Source organism: Ornithodoros turicata, chromosome 10, assembly GCF_037126465.1.
Source record: "Ornithodoros turicata isolate Travis chromosome 10, ASM3712646v1, whole genome shotgun sequence".
NCBI classification, from domain to species: domain Eukaryota; kingdom Metazoa; phylum Arthropoda; class Arachnida; order Ixodida; family Argasidae; genus Ornithodoros; species Ornithodoros turicata.
This window is the reverse complement of record NC_088210.1, coordinates 1,779,937-1,797,927: the sequence shown is the minus strand read 5'-3', so window position 1 is coordinate 1,797,927 and position 17,991 is coordinate 1,779,937. Positions and strand designations below refer to the sequence as shown.

Sequence of the window (17,991 nt, the reverse complement as noted above, 5' to 3'; positions counted from 1 at the left end):
CTGGTATGAAGTTTTATATCACGTAATGTAAGTACATTGAATCAAAAAAGGAGCAAAGATGTATGTATAAATAAAATGCAATTATATAAAGCAAAATCCTACGTATAATGGTCGTCTTTCTTGCTATTTTCCTGGTATCACTATCTTGACTAGGCCTAACGTTAGCGACGAAACATCCCATTTTCACGTAAATAATGATGGCGGAGCGAAAGTTGAAGCTGATTTTGCAGATGCGTACATGACGATATATACTCACAGTATGAAATTAAAGTAGTCTGTGAATTTTTTTTGTCATGAAATCTCCGCTTCGCCGTTTCAAGAACCATAATCCATTTTGGAGAAAATTTGGTGTCATGGCAGCTCCCATGCAAAACAGCAACCAATGAAATGTGCCTACGTTTGATTGACAGGTCGAGCCTCTTTTTTAGGCTCCTCCTAATGGCCAGACTCCCTTTGGCATACACGGCACTGGAGCACGCGAGAAGACGGCAATACACGTTCTAGAATTTCGCACACCCCTCGCGAACCACAATACACTAAAGCAGTTTCTAGCGGAAAACAAGCCCGTGAGCGTTCAGAGAAGCAAACTTTCACGGATCCCGTTGACTGTCATGTATTAAAATTACGACAAACTTTTATTCGCTAAAAATCGGTGCATCTCATTTACGCATTAAAAAAGCTTTACTAATTCAGAGGGACACAAAGAACACTCCAATATGCATCTCGCAAGGGTGTGCCGCGTTGTTCCCGCGGATTGTGCGAATAAAAAAAAATTCCATAGGCTCACTGAAGAAGTGATTCCGCCTTAAGCTCACCGTGGCCGACGAAAAAGGTCGGTGCCGGTATTCAACCTTGCAGTCTCTGTCGAATTCGAGCGTAGAGTTGCCTGCTTTGTAGTTATATCAGTGTGGACCCTGGTCACGGCACCATTCTGTTGAGGTTGAGACTGTTGTTAAAGAAAGAGACGGCCTTTTAGGCTAATGTTTGTTGAGCGAACTAACTCTGAAGACAAAATGGTGATGTGACGTACGCGTTGATAATGCAAACATACTCCAAAAGCCTTGAGACGACATAACTAGACAAAAAAGTAGAGAACTTCGACTTAACATAATAACAAGGTTTACTCAGACGTTTCGTCCGTCATGCGACGGACATCATCAGTGCCGAACTGAATGAGTGATTACAAAACTGGTCGCTATATAAGGAGATGGAAGTATTGTTCGGGAAGGGGGCCACGGTTTTTGTTGCAAACCGAGGGGTCACCACGTATGTGCCAAAACTCTAGAAGCTTCCTGTGTCCCCATCAAGCTCCGTTTTAAACCGGGTGGCGTGCGTCACGCTCTTTATGTCCCGCGTATGTTCTTTGAAACGAGCGTTCCGTTTTCTGCCTGTCTCGCCAATGTAGCACGTGTCACAGTCTTGGCATTGTAGTTTGTAGTCTACTCCAGACTGGTCTTCCGGGGGGACGGGGTCCTTTGGTTTCGATATGAGATTTCGGTGTCTAACATGCGGTTTGAACATAGTCCTGATATCCAACGGAAGCAGAGCCCGGCGGATACATTCCGAAACGCCTTTGAAATAGGGGATGACAACGCGTGTCTGACGGGTGCGGTTCCGGTCCTGCGGTCCAGATGCTTGCATGCGTTTGCGAGTGTCCTGCGACAGACATCATCAGTGCCAAACTGAACGAGAGATTACAAAACCGGTCGCTATTTAAGGAGATGGGAGTATTGTTCGGGAAACACTCGCAAAACTGTGACCCCCTTCACGAACAATACTCCCATATCTTCCAATAGCGACCGGTTTTGTAATCTCTCATTCAGTTTGGCACTGATGATGTCCGTCGCATGACGGACGAAAAGTTTGAGTAAACCTTGTTATTATGTTATGCTAAGCCGGAGTTCTCTACTTTTTTGTCTAGTTGCGTTGATAATGATGGGTTGAGCGTTGCACTTGCAACGGTATCATTAGGTCCGCGAGGACCTTGCGTCTAGGTAAGAAACTGTGCAGGACGAGAGGTGACGAGACCAGGTTGCCGATGGTAGTGAAAAAAAACTGTGTGCTATAGTAAGCTGCAAGAAATGACTAAAAGCCCTGATTCGGGCTCTACGCACTTATTGCTACGTGTTCATACAGGTGTTCATGTATTGTCAGAACGCGTGCCTCGTAAAGCGTTAGCTCAGTATATACGACAAACGAGTGAATAAAAGAAGTTTCAAACACCTTTCGCTAATTTATCTAGTAAGCGACTTCTCGTGACTGGAGAGGTCCTCCAAACAAAGACCGTTCATGATTACTGACTGGCTCGCTCGCATTTACTGCCCTTCACAAATTACTGGGATTGCCACCTGCTTTTGAGCTTGCAGCTTCCTTTAACTCTTATATTCAGTCAAATCTGTCGGGTAGTGTGTCTTTCAACGCAGTATCAGTCAAACCTCCTCTGTATTCACGATTAGATCGATTAGATCTGTGGTACACGATGGTCGCCTTCAATATGTGGTTCGTCACAGTTCTCGCCATGCTGAAGCCGACATTACCTTTATATCCTGTGCTGCATCAGACCTGTAGTGAACGACGTCCTCAAGGCAAGTTGGCTCAACATTCGTATTTATCTAGTAAAAAAAAGACTCAAGTATGGCCATGAGATGGACTCTACGACTTAGGCGAGGGACAAAGGGGATCGTCCTTCGTGGATTTCCGAAATAACTTTCCTTGAAACTCGGCCCGAAAGTTCGGAGAGCACATGTGATGTTCGAACTAGCAACGTTTCCAATATTTAGCATGGCGGACGGAATCGATCGAATGACGTATAGAGTTGCTTAATATTTTTCACGTTTGTATTGCTGATGTTGCTCACTCCTCCTATCCAACCTCTTCCTCCTGTCGTGTTGAAGCAACAATGCGTGTGAATAAGACAGTGTGTGTGAGTACAGCTTCAGAGCGAGAAAAACAAAATCACCTCTGTTATGTTATCGCCATATTTACTCGGAAGTTGCACATCACAGATCTAATCACTGGACTTATATCCAATTATGTACCCTTCATATGTCCAATCAGTGAAACTTCCCTCGCCTTTATACCTTCCCCCGTTGCAGGTTTCCTCTTTTGCTTGATGGCGTAGCGTGAGCTCACCATGACCTATGAAATACCATCAATGCAGAAGCGGCTAAAGTGTACTCTGCTTGTCATAAAAGAGGGAATGTACATTGAACCGAATAAGTATCTAAAGGCGTGACCACGCTCTCCATGACTCTTAGCCATACAAGTCGTTGGGCCGACATTGGTGCTCACCTGCATGCCAGGTGGGTCATCCATTGTCATTCTATTTAGGCGTGCTGCTCAGTCATCAGTGACCTTAACGACCTTTACTCTTTCTGGTGGTTTGCCAGCCTCAAAAGTACATACCGTACCCAAACATGTCCCCTCTCAAGTAATAAGCCTTTGGTTCCTCCCGTTGACCACCTTCACGTGGTGACCATGCCGTGAGCAAAATTGTTCCGCCTACTTCCTCCTCAGATTAGAATTCGGTTGCCAACATAAAACGTCTGACATGATCCCCTCGACATCGACTTCCACGATCGAATCAACCACCACAATGAGTATCTGTGTTTCGTAAACCATGTTGTACAGGGAATTGCAGCATAACTGCAGGTACTCTGGAGGATACAATCCATGGTTGAAGAAGCCTGAGCTTGGGCACTACAAAGAACGACAGAGAAGTACGCGGAGTATTTGTCACGGAAATTTCACTGTTGAATGAAACGGCTGACTCTGTCTGAAAGGTTCTTTTCGGTTGGCATCCTTGAGGCACAAACTGACCACCCAGTAGCTCATTTGAAAACGCCCGTTAACGAAATAAAACTCGGAAATTTAAATTTTCGCGTCCGGAACCTCTGTTTAACCGAAGTGAACTTTCAGTGGAAAAATATTCCAGGAAGCGGCGCCTTTCATCACTTAGTGCTTTTGCACTTTTTGGATAAGCCATCTGGTGTGTTATCCACCTGGTTAATACACGAGGGTGACAGAAGACAACGAATAGCCGCAGGAGACACCCTGAGACATGGTATTCTCGTGAAACACCCTATACACTCCCTTGGACTTGTACCCTGTATAATCCATTTGACCTGTGGCAAACAACATATTGGCCAAACATCGCAATGCAAAAATAATCACATTTGTCAGCATACGCAGTCCCTTTCACGCCTTTTTTACAGTTGCAAACCTCTGTACGGTAAGGCTAGGGCTATGTACCGACACCTCTTCGGCTAAGATGTGCTGCTGTGGCATTGGAACGCTCGTCCGACAACAATGTGACACAGAGGTTGGTGTATCTGCTGCGGGCCGCTTTTATGCTGAATTGATATGCTGAATTAGAGTTGAATTGCGTTATGAAACTCAGTTGAGTGTAACATATCCTGTCATGTCAATCCTGAACCAAGATGTTCTGCGTACTCTGGTGCCACGCGCCACTGCGATTGTTTCCGATAGGCGCGATAACCTTACCAACGATAAACTAAAACTCATTATTGTGCGTCATTGCTTCCGGTAGGCACGGGAAGTTAACAGTGATGTTATTAGCGGTTTACTAACGCTCGCTACCCAGCCTACGGAAAGCCTGTCAGATCAAACTGGAATGATCTTGTGAGTGCTGTCGGATGGGTGGGGATCTCTTCCCACACAGGGGATCCGAGAGCATATGTGAGCAGGAAGACAGAAGTGAGCCGACACAAAAATGCATGGTCATAACCGAGGGGCTTAATCAGAACATCGAATCTCTGTAGAGTGAAACACACAAACCCGATGGTGCCAACACGACAGTGTCGGAGATTCCAAATGACCCAGTTACTGATATGAGTCGCCCATGTCAGTGTCTTCTGACAGAACCGACTGCTCGTCTCCAGCCTTCCACCTTGCTTTTCTTATCCTTCTTGCTTTTTCCTTTTTCTTCCTTTTTTCTTCCTTTATCTTCCACTTTTTCGTCGGTCAGGTCCCCATTTGTTCCCCCTTTTTACGAAAAAGGATACCGAGTCGCAGAGGACAGACAGGGGACAGGACAGACAGAGGACAGAGAACCATGGGGAATAACGAATTAACGATGTTCCCCAACCGTCACGTAATAGTGGGGGAAGAAAGTTGAAATGGCTAGGCTACAATGGCCTAAGCGTCGCTACTGCCGTACAGATTGTGCTTAGTCACTGCACATTCTGATTGGTCCATCACTTGATTCATGTTGTTTATATGTTTTCCTTTGACGCGTCGGCAGCGCCAGCCCCTCCAAAACAATTCCTGGTTACGTCACTGACCGATAATAATCCAATTCCGCATCACCCAACCCCCAACCTCGAAAAGGGGTAATCAGTGTAGAACGAACTAGCAACAAACAGAAACGGCATGTAGTCTACGATGGTGGTTCCATAAGTTTCCGACCCGACCAACTTTTAATAGTCATAGAGACGAAACAAGTGTATCACTTTTCGACATAGTCTACCTTAACTTCGATGCACTTTTGACAACTTTCAACCAGCATTCTTATACCCTTGAAAAAATAGTCAGAAGTTTTGTCCGCAAAATGCTGGAAAACTGCCTCTTGCACCTCACTATCGTTTTGAAATCTCCGTCCTCTGAGATCCCTCTTCAAGTTTGAGAACAGGAAGCAGTCACTCGGCGCCAAGTCTGGACTGTAGGGTAGGTGGTGGGTTTCTTCGAAGCCGCACACCTTCAGTGCAGCCCTGGTAACAGAAGCCATGTGGACAGGGGCATTGTCCTGGAGCATCCGGACACCCCGACTCAACCTGCCACACCTCTTTTCCTTGATGGCGTCTCGCAGTCGGTGTAGGAGTGAAGCATAAGTCGCATTCACTGTGGTGTTCCTCTCTTTGAAGTTGATGAGGAAGATCCCGTGACAATCCCAAAATATTGTTGCCATGACCTTCTTTATGAATTGTGTGACCTTGGCTTTTCTTGGGGGTGCTTCTCCTGGTCTGCGCCATTCCATCGACTTCTTTTTCGAAAGGGGATCATAGTAGCGCACCATAGTCTCATCCCCTGTGACAATTGACTTCAATATTTCTTCCTCGTTCTCTTGACAGAGATACAAAAACTCTGACGAGAGAAGTCGTGGCACCCATCTCGCGCTGACCTTTTTCATGTGAAGGCCCTCGCCGATGATGCGAAAAACGGTTGTTTTGGAAAGCCCCTGCCTTTTTGAGATTTCCTTCACCTTCAGACGCCTGTCGCTCACCTATGTCACTCTTGTCCTTGACAAGAGACACATTTTCTTGTGTCACGACTTCCACTGGACGACCATCGCGTGGATCATCTTCAATTGACTCTCGCCCCAGTCGAAACTGCTTAGCCCAGTCTTTTACCGTTGTGTGCGACGGATAGGCCTCCCTGTACACGTTGTCCAGTCGCGTTTTAATTTCTGTAGGCGAAAGTCCCTCTTTTGTCACGAGTTTTATCGAAGCGCGGTACTCGACTTTTCCCATTTTAACTGAAAAGTGCACCCTGGCTGTTTGAAATGCCGCTCTCCAACCGACAAAAGCATGGAGAGGGTTGAGGGTGGTGCTCCGGCCCTCCAACAGATGGCGCCACGCGTCCTTTATCGCATTTTGAAGTTCGCGCGCATTTTCTACCTCGGACTGGAAACTTATGAAACCACCCTCGTATATCAAGGTAATAGGTTTATTGCAATGAGCGCTCCTGCGTTTCTGATGCACCCACTCTGAGAAGGTAATGTGTGGAGAAAAATATGCGGTTCTACGAACCAAGGAATATCGCTATTGCATACCGCTACTTATATAAACAGTGCCCATCAACGGAGCAATCTTATATCGACTCAAATTCGATTAAATCTTGACGCAAATGAAAAATAAACCAGAAATACGAATAAATGGCTAGCGGACGGAACTAGGCAAGTCTCGCCTAAACACCAGAACGCAACTTTATTTGAAGGATGATGAGTGTTATCGCCCGGGGCGATGGTCTACTGATTGCTGGAGGCAATCACGTGGGAAAATATCGATACTACTGTCACAGGAGGCCGTGTTGGTGGAATAGGCACAAAAAGTGCGGCCGCGTGACAACACTACTACCGCAGGAGGATACATTATAGTGACTGCCATAGTTGCTTCGCAGCGCTAACATGGAATTATTACAGCTACGTTTAATAGATATAACATACAACAGGTTCGGTAAAGAAGCAGCGGAAAACCTCCACCGTTCCCTGGAGAACGTGCGCCAAACGTGTTTATTGCAACCTCCTCTTTTCCTTCGCTCTGTTCCCTTCCTCTTCCACCTCTACAATAGAATGCAAAGGGCCGGAGCTAACACATATATTGAAGGGTAAAAGTGTTTGGTTGTGACATGATGTGGGACATGATAACAAATATTATCAAATAGACTGCAGAATCAATAATGCCATGTGTAGTAACCCCTATGGAGGAGTAACGCTCAAGTCGGAGGCCAGAGAACAACTGTTTAATAGCGATATATATGCCACGGTGGCTCGAATCCTCGGGGTGCGTGCCAGGCAGCAGGAGAAGCGTGGCTGGCAGGCATGCTCGCCGTCTTCAGCAGCTACTACACCATGAATTTCTTTGTGTAAGAAATTCATGGCATTAATGATTCTGCCATCTCCACCAGTACTTGTTCACTTTCATCTATGTATGCGAACATGGCATGGATGCTGCACATCGCGTTAAGGGTTATACAGTCTATCGATCTCATCAATCCTCTGAGAAGAGAACAGCGTTATACGCTCGTAACGACCTCGTTGCTGCACCCATAGGGTCATTTTTTCATCGCTCTTATGATTATGTTACCTGCAAAGGGCACACGTCTAGGGCACATGCTGTTAACAGTCGTCAGTATCTACAGGGTGGTCCACCAGCCATTATCATAGTAAAAAACGTAGGCTCCGGGGAGACATGCGGTCAAGGGATTTTTTTCTGCCAATAACGTTTCCCACATATTAATAACATTTTTATTTCATTTCTGTTGACGGAAAGTTAATTTCTTGAATTGAACTCCGAAATTTCCCAAGGCAGCCTAACGTTTCCTTTGGGGTTCCCAGTGGTCATTTTACTCAGAATAACACATAATTACACTCGTAATGCATTGACAATTGCCGAAAACGGATTTTTTTGTGAATTTTCACAAAAAAATCTGTGTCAATGAGCCCTAGGCTCCGCCTCTTTTTTGACGGCTCGCAGTTTGAGCGCAAAGCTGGGAAGAAAGGAGTTTACATTGACGCGCCACACGAGGGGGAAAGGGTTACAAGCCTCATTTTTGAGGGTTTTGAAGGAGGAGGAGGAGGAGGAGGAGTGTCGTTGGGAGGAACCGAGAGGTCTGCCTGCCTGATTAGGCGGCATGTTTCTCGGGAAGGGTGGTGGAGAGGACGAGAGGAAAGGGTGAAGTGGAAGACCGAGCGGAATCCGCTCGGGGGGAGGATAGCTGCGTCCATGGGCCGACTTCAGGGGAACTGTGCCGGCATACGCCTATTACACATCTGAGGGAAACCCAGGAAAAACCCCAGACGGCACAGCCGGCCCGCGGATTCGAACCGCGGACCTCCCAGTCTCCAAGCGCACGCGTTACCGCTGCGCCACCGGAGCTGGTGAGGGTTTTGAAAGGGTGACCTCATTTTTGATAAGATAGCTCTCACGCACTCACCGCGCATATTTGTTCTGTGGTAAGGCTTGTAACCCTTTCCTCCCTCGTGTGGCGCGTCAATGTTCGTGTCAAGGCGTGTCCTTTCTTCGCAGCTTTGCGCTCAAACCACGAGACGTCATAAAAGAGGCGGAGCCAAGGGCTCATCTCCAGGGATTTTCGGCGAATTTATTTCGGCAATTTCCATTGCATTACGAGTGGGATTATGTGCTATACTGAGTAAAATGATCACGGGGAACCCGTTTCCGCAAATAAAACGTTAAGTTGCGTTGAGAAATTTTGTAGTTCAATTCAAGAAATTAATTTTCTGTCAATTGAAACGAAGTAAATATGCTACCAATATGTGGCAAACGTTTTGGCACAAAAAATCACTTGACCGCATATCTCTCGGGAGCCTACCTTTTTTACTACGAATTTCTATCATGGTTGGTGGACCACCCTGTATATAGGTCCCGCAGTGCAGGTTCCGTGGACCGACCTCGACCGCTTATTCAATTCACTGGAATCCCCAGCTCTCGTACTGGATGAATACAGTGCTCATCATACGGCCTGGGGAAGCCGTAGAAAGGACGGACAAGGTTGTTGGAAGCAATGGAGACTGCCCACATGCCCCTACTTAACAACCGACAGGCAACTTATATGCGAGCACCAACGTCACTCGATGTCCTGGATCTGTCGTGGTGCTCAGCAGACATAATTCGCCACCTGTCGTGTGCTGCCGATGTCGACACCCGAGGTAGTGACCACTTTCCCCTCTATATTTCGAACGAAAGACTGCCGCTGTCACCCACTAGTGGACTGATCCCTCTCATCAACTGGAGACTGTTTGGTGTGGGCCTCCGAACATCTGTGCACACCGGTAGGTCCCCAGAGGTCGTTTCGCAAGGCAATCGTTGCGCGATGTAGGACGCAGTGGTCCTGTCTAAAAGCGTGACAGGTCGCGTCCGTCATTCTCCAGCAATCAACCACCTTAGAGCATCCCCGCGCAGAGCAGAGAGAACGGCTCGCTCAACTGAGCAACTTTTTGACACTGTGGCGAACCGCCGGATGAAAGCTAATGTAACACGAGAAATTAAGAAAGAAGACCGGAAGCGTCGGCGTAAGATTTGTCAACGCCTTTTACCGTTTGATCCGGCCACATAGATTTAGTGGATAATTAGGGCTCTGAAGGATGCGCATTGACAAAAGAATCCTGTCGCGGCATTGACTATAGTTAAAGGTGTAGAAGAAATTACGCTAGCGACAGATTTCTTCACCCTTTTAACGACTGGCGGCTGCCTCATCGCCTGCGGTACACAACATTTTTGTCCAGAGCTAAAATTCACCAAGACTCACTCCGTCCACCGGAGGATATAAACGGCGACTTTACTGTAATCGAACAGAAGACTGCGTTGAAATTTGTGAATGTGCAATCACTCCCAGCACCAGTTAAAATTACCAATGCCGCACTGCGAATCCTTGACGAACGGTCACTCGAAGCTCTCCTTCATGTCTATAATACGTCTTGGCGTATTATGCCTCCTTCCATCTACCTGGAAGGAGGCATTAGTTGTTCCCATCCTCAAACCAGGCAAACGCACAAATGCCCTCCTTTTCCAATCCTCCTTTCTCCCTGTGAACCTGAAAAGCTGCATAGGAAAACTGATGTTGAGAATGGTTTTGCATCGCCTCGACTGGTAGTGTGAAAAACAAGGTGCGTCCCCTCAAGTAATTGCTGGATTTCGTCGTCACCGAAGCTCCATGGATCCAGTTCTCGGCCTAATCTTACTGTCCAAAATGCTCGTACTCATCGGCGGACATTACGCGCGCATATGATACCGTCTCGCACATCTCTGTGCTCCACGCCGTGCGGTGTTTTGGGCTATCTGGTCTACCCTTCAGCTGGCTGCGCGATTTCCTTACGGACCAAACTGTCGCTGTCCGCATATCCCACGGCCAAAGCCCTAACACCCTGTTCATCAAGGCGTACCCCAGGAAACATTCTCAGTCCTACACTCTTTAATGAAGTAATGGCAGGACTAAGATCGATAGTTCCTCGCAAAGTAACATTCTCCGTGTATGCCGATGGCGTTGTCCTTTCGACCTTTGTCCTTTGGCAAGTTACGACCAGCTATTCAGCGCCCTTTGCAACAAGACATGAACGATGTCCATCTCTGCCTTACGCGATTGGGATGAGCCTTTCGCCCTAAAAGTGCGTCAAGTCTCTCTCACTCACAAGTCTACGACTCGAACGTCTCGTCTCACTCTACACTTACGACTACAACTACGACTCGTCTCAACTCGAACCTGCCCTGGTTCGCCCAGCGCGAAGCACGAAGCACCTCCAAACCAAAGTCCAGCGATGACTTCCTGCAATTCAACATCATTCTGGCCTAGGCTGGGGCTGTGAACGACGTTCCCTCCTAGCCGTTCACGCGGCTTTTTTGAGGGCCACTGTGCCTGACAACCTTCCACTCTTGCTCAGGGTTTCTACAACATTGTACCCTACCCTTCAAACCCTGTTCGCCCGAAGCCTCCCAGTCGAAAAATACACCAGGCTGGATCCTGTGTGTTTTTGTCTTTCACACCAGAGCGGGAGTTCAGACACTGGTCTGGTGTCCTGGTGTGTCCCCTTTTGGTGTGTTTCCGTTCGTGTGTGTTTCCATTCTGGTGTGTCCCGTTCTGGTGTGTTTCCGTTCGGGTGTGTCTCGCTCTTATGTGTCCTGCTCTGATGAGGTTTCCGTTCTGGCGTATTTCCGTTGAGCCGTATATGGAGTCGTATGGTGTTTCGTAATGATCTAATAAGGTATATGGATTCCGATGTCAGTCGCATATAATAAAATTGGACATAGCTAGGACACACCAGGCGAGCCTGGTGGTTTTTTCAACCGGGAAGCTTCGTCGCTACCTTGGAGTTCCAAGAATGGCTGAAACACGGCAAGTTCTAGCTGAAGCCGATGACCTCCGGGTGGAGGTCCTGCGTGAGCCGGGAACGGCTGAAAAACCCACTTCTCAGGAAAATTCGATACCATACTGAAAGTGATTTCCATCGCGTTGAGCCTAAGACACGCCGAGCTCGCACTGGGTTCATACCATAGGACGTCACACCGCCGAATGCCCCCTAGTCTCTGCCTGTGCCCACCTTCGCACGTCTTCCCGACTTCCAGGAAACCAGAGATCAGGCTCCCCGTCAAGTCCTTCGAGTCATGGCAAGTCGGAGTCGGCATTCGTTATCCCATCTGAAGGCGTAGTTCGTCCGAAGAGTCCGAATAGGTTAGTCATCCGAATAGCGAAGGACGTCGCCTTCAGCTTCAAACCTCGTCCACTGCTGCAGAACTCTGCCATACTTTTCGTTTTGCAGCACATCGTTCACATTACCCCATGGGACTGGGCGGTATTCACTAACTCAACATCCGCGCTGCAAGCAATTGAAATTTCTGGCATCCGATGCCCCTCCGCACGCTTTTTATGGATGTGTTAACCTCTTACAAACTTGTCTACGAAGCACGGCACTGGCTCGTTCTCCAATTGGTTCCAGCCCATTGCGGCGTCGAAGGCAATGAACAGGGTGAACGCGCCGCTGAAACAGCTCTCTCGTCTGAGAGACGGACGGATATCGCAATGCTGAGATGAGATCGTCGGTCCGCACTACGATGCCTAGTGACTCCTCTGGCTACCCGCAAACGGACTGCTGACATCCCCCTTCCCCGCCATGCTGAGCAGAGTTGATCCAGCGCTCGCTTTTCGCATACCTGCACATATTCCTCGCCGAGATGCCGCATTAGCTAGTCGAATACGCCTCGGTGTGGTCTTCGTAGCACAGTGGCGCTACTGCCTGAGACAAGTTGCCTCTCCCCAGTGCAGCCACCGCGCTGCTGTTTAAGTTCTAGATCACATTCTTCTCCACTGCCCACACTACCAACCTTCCCGAACCATACTCTCCGTATCCCTCAACGAGCTGGACTCCCGCTCCCTATCTCTCACGAAATTGCTTCGTCCCTGGCCACATCCAGCTCACCAACGCTCTGCCCTCAAGGCTCTCTTCACGTTTCTGGACACCACAGGACTTCCTTCCTTACTGTGAAGGGGCTCATTATTTCATTCCCTGCATCACCACATGCAATGGGGTAGAGTATCCCCCCACCGCGATGAAACTCTGCAGTCATTATCCCGTAATAAAGTTGTTGTTTTGTGTAAGAAGATCAAGTCTCTAACCCAGTAAACCACGAATATCCTGGAGACCTCCAAAATGTGTCGCAGACGTCCAAGACGTCGAGATATCCTCTGTACGTCCCATGGATATTCATGATGTGATCCAAACTATGTCGCAGATGTCGCAACTGTAGTTACGTTCCATGAACGTCACATGGACGTCCAGTCTGTCTCATCAAAATATTTTAGTTGTTGGGGATATCTAATTCTGTATATCCTCTGTACGTCCCAAAGAGAATATCCTGGGTACATCAAGATTTGGATATTCTGAGGTGGTCGCATCTCGAACAAAAAATTATGTGCCAAATAGGGGCTGAATGGCGTTTCTCAAGAACAATGGGCGGTTCTGTGCAAGACTGCAAGATTTCGCGCCTTCCAAAACGTCTGTTACATTGGGCATTTATTGCGAAAGAGGCAGAGATGCGGAATTCTGTGGCACTCAAATTTTAACTTTCGATGAACCTACTGAGTGTCTCAGACCAAGAGCAGTAAAAAACATAGGTGTTACCTTGTTGCAGAGTTAATACACCACGCAACTCCTCACTTGACTGTTGTTTTTGTGTATAATCGGATAATACTTAGACAGCTCACCCTCTGTTTTGTTTCGGAGGCGAGCAGCACCCTTGAGTCCGCAGAAGTTCGCGAGACAAGCAATATATTATTTGTTTTCTCTTGGAAAGGGAATGCTAGTACCTTTCGAAGCTTTTTGGACTGTGAGCTGTTCCATTTCTCTGTTTGCTTTATTTAAACCGCTGCGCTCTGTGTCCGTTATGGGAATAACAGAAACTGGCACAGAGGGGAAACAGGGAACGAAATAGTTATGTGGTGGCCACTCTCTATAGTTACGGGTCCGTTAATCGTGCAGACACCAGCACCCCCCCCCCCACACACACACACAACTCTCGCAAAATGTTTCAAAATATGCTTTGAAGATGATAACAGCAACTTCAAGCTCCCAATAAACATCCATCCGGCCTCTCGATCTCAAAGCTCTCAATATCCCACGGACGTCTACTGTACGTTTGTGGGATGTTCGTGGAATGTGCAACAGGGGAAGATTATTTGGTCCCCTGGACATACAGATGATGTCTATGGGATTTGTGGCATGCTCCCTGCGACGTTCGAACCTCCGAGTCAGGATATCACATGGATGTTCAAGGGACATCTCTGGTTTGCTGGGAAGTGTCCTTTAGAAGACAAAAAGGCATGTTGATCGTGTGAATTACACTGACATAATTGTAGCAACAATCGTGCCGAAATTGTCTACCATACGAGACAGCAAGAAACTTCATCTGTACTCTTTCAATGCACGATAACTCAGCGAAATTCAACAAACTTCATATAATTGTTGCAAGTTCCAACCGACTGCGCTCCTATTATGTGTACAACCTGTTAAAACAAATGGAGTATTCAAATTCGCCAGTCACATGTGATGTAGATCAAGGACATGCCGGGCAACATTGACATGCGCCGTCACCACCACACTACACATAACCGCATAACATATAAAAAGCAAAGAGCGGAAGTGACACATCCCCTAGCAGACGGCCGGAGATCTGAGGTAGTGCAGGTCCACTTATGGTCACGTGATACAATCAGGTCACGTTCGGCTCAGCATCGGCATGGAGCGGACCATCCGACAGTCTTCCATTGGTAGTGGCGGGTCTGTCATCGCATTGCATTCTGGGAGGTTCCTGTCTAATGCGTGAAGCTCAAGGGCTTGCACGCTCCCAAAGCAGACAACGCGAGTTCTGGTTGTCTTCAGATATCATCAGCATTGTGATGAACGCACGCGCGAAGTTTCTGTGTGTTTGGAGGTTTACTCTTCTATTACATGACCAGTCACGGTCTGCACGACAAGCACGCAGGACCAGAGACTTTGTGCGTGGGAGCAGCGACTCCGTTTGGGTTTGTTGCTCAAGTGGCAGAGAATCTCATTAGTCAAACTTGGACAACAATAGAGGAAATCAAATGAGTCTGCAGCACGCCGCCAGCTCGCAAATGAACAATTTAAGATGACTCAAAGACACACAAGACCCGGAACAACTGATCAAGTGGGTACTTTCGAATGAAACCTTATTCCCGAGACGGAGCTGCTTTCCGTTGAACGAAAGCCGCAGCCACGGCAGGGACACGATATCATATCGTTGTCTCCACGATTGTGGTCACATTTTAACAGTAAATTACTTCCTAAAAGCATAAAAGCACGGAGAACAAAACTTGAACTTTAGAGACGATCACGTGGTGGATAGGAAGTAATGGCAGTTTTGACCCGAGCAACCACCAAAGGGGTCCCGCGGACATCTGTCCCAGAGCCGTTTATAGGGAAAGTTTAGTTATTAGGAGCAGCCTAGCTGAAGCCGCGTGATACTACGTCAGAAGCGCGTCATTTGCAATACACGCCATCTGCTCCTAACCTGATGTTCCATCATCGACTGCGCTGAATAAAGACTCTCCTGATCAAAGCTATGTGATAATAGTGCAGTTCTGCCCACCGTGATATACGCTGCGCGGGCCAAGCAGCAAATTTGCGCACCAATACTGTCGCAATATGCCCGCGGGTTGACGGACGATTCACAAGCACGTCAGCCACTTTAAACATAACGAAATCAAATTTCTTCAAAAGTGACACTCGCATCCGTTTCTGGTGATTTCGAAACTATAGTGTTATTTTTCTTTCCTACTGGGTTCTCCACCTGTATGTAAATATGTATGTATTTTCTAAAAGAGATGACTAATAAATATCAAATGAAATGAAATGAAATTTTATTCCCTATGGACTGCTGACCGCACTGTCAAAAACCCTACACGAAATAGTGGCGTAGTTATTCGATGGAATACGTGACAAGACTAAACGCCTAATGATGGGTGTGTTCCGGAAATCCCTCTCTTGAAAAAAATATAAAAAAAACTTATATATCTAAGAACCAGTCAGGTCATGGCCTCGAGAATCTAGTCATTTCACCCGCCTTCATCTGCAAGCTCTGCAAGGTGTCGAGATGTCAACATGCCCGACGGGAGCGATAGGTATCTGTCGTCTCTATCCCGAGATTTCCTCAAGGATAGTCAAGTAATGCAGTACTAGAGGACAATAATCTTTACTTTATGGATCCGTTGCCACGACACTGCACAAGAGACAAAGACGAAGCACGTCGCGACGACCCGCAACACGACTATTTCCTACGAAACTTGGCAATTCACGATCACGTCGTTCGAGCAACTTCTCGATTCTGCGCTTGACGGACGCCCACTTCAAGAACAACAGGGGTCTGTGTGGGTTTAGTCATGAGGAGTCGGACGCGTATTTTTGTGCAGTATTCAAAACAGCGAGAATTGATTATGCATTTCCGTTCTACAGCTACACTGTCCTGCTGGAAACAGTCCAATAAAAAATAGACAAGAAATAGCATTCGGTTTAAGCGGACATAAAATTCACAATTCGCACTTAAAGTAACCAAAATTTCTCGTTCCGAATCGACAATTTTGGACAAATACCATATTGAAAAGCAAGAATTGATTATTCATCTCCATTCCACATTTAAAGCAACACTGCCCCGCTGAAAATAGTCCAATTCAAAATAGACAAGAAATAGCATTCCGTTTAAGTGGATATCACATTCACAACTCTCAATGAAAGTAACGAAAAGTTGTCATTCCGAATCGACAATTCTGGACATATACGATATTGAAAACAGCAAGGGTTGATGATGCAATGTTGTTCCACAGCTACACTGCCCTGCTGGAAATAGTCCAATTCAAAATAGACAAGAAATAGCATTCGGTTTTAGTGGATATCACATTCACAATTCTCACTGAAAGTGACCAAAATTTGTCATTCAGAATCGACAATTTTGGACAAATACCACATTGAAAACAGCAAAAATTAATGATGCATCGCTGTTCCACAGCTACAACTATACTGCCCTTCTGGAAATAGTCCAATTCAAAATAGACAAGAAATATCATTCGGTTTAAGTGGATATCACATTCACAATTTTCACTGAAAGTAACCAAAATTCGTCATTCGCAATAGGCAATTTTGGACAAATACCATATTGAAAACAGCAAGAATTGATGATTCATCGCTGTTTCACAGCTACAGCTGCACTGCCCTGCTGGAAATAGTCCAATTCAAAATATATCAAAAAATGGCATTCGGTTTAAGTGGATGTCACATTCACAATTGTCACTGAAAGTAACCAAAATTTCTCATTCGGAATTGACAATTTTGGAGAAATACCACATTGAAAACAACAAGAATTGATTATGCATCGCCGTTCCACAGCTACAGCTACGCTGCCGTGCTGGAAATAGTCCAGTTCAAAATATATAAAAAATGGCATTCGGTTTAAGTGGATGTCACATTCACAATTGTCACTGAAAGTAACCAAAATTTCTCATTCGGAATTGACAATTTTGGAGAAACACCGCATTGAAACAACAAGAATTGATGATGCATCGCCGTTCCACAGCTACATCTACGCTGCCGTGCTGGAAATAGTCCAGTTGAAAATATACCGAAAAATGGCATTCGGTTTAAGTGGATGTCACATTCACAATTGTCACTGAAAGTAACCAAAATTTCTCATTCGGAATTGACAATTTTGGAGAAACACCACATTGAAAACAACAAGAATTGATGATGCATCGCCGTTCCACAGCTACATCTACGCTGCCGTGCTGGAAATAGTCCAGTTGAAAATATACCGAAAAATGGCATTCGGTTTAAGTGGATGTCACATTCACAATTGTCATTGAAAGTAACCAAAATTTATCATTCGGAATTGACAACTTTGGAGAAACACCACATTGAAAACGACAAGAATTGATGATGCATCGCCGTTCCACAGCTAGAGCTACGCTGCCCTGCTGGAAATAGTCCAATTCAAAATAGACCAGAAATAGGATTCGGTTTAAGTGGATATCACATTCACAATTGTCACTGAAAGTAACCAAAATTTCTCATTCGGAATTGACAAGTTTGGAGAAACACCACATTGAAAACAACAAGAATTGATTATGCATCGCCGTTCCACAGCTACATCTACGCTGCTGTGCTGGAAATAGTCCAGTTCAAAATATATAAAAAATGGCATTCGGTTTAAGTGGATCTCACATTCACAATTGTCA

General features: G+C 46.4%; 1 protein-coding gene across 4 annotated transcripts in view; it reads left to right on the top strand.

The window, feature by feature from the left end:
- LOC135371150 (uncharacterized) overlaps positions 1 to 17,991 on the top strand; it is a 279,646-nt gene that overhangs the window by 48,714 nt on the left and 212,941 nt on the right. For 3 of the 4 annotated variants that reach the window (XM_064605192.1, XM_064605189.1, XM_064605191.1), the window contains exon 1: positions 2,328 to 2,585. The exons of the other annotated variant lie outside the window; for it this stretch is intronic. In XM_064605192.1, coding sequence (XP_064461262.1) covers positions 2,480 to 2,585 — 106 coding nt within the window. In that variant the 5' untranslated portion in view covers positions 2,328 to 2,479. Of the gene's footprint in view, positions 1 to 2,327; positions 2,586 to 17,991 lie in introns of those variants that run through there. 4 annotated transcript variants of the gene reach the window in all.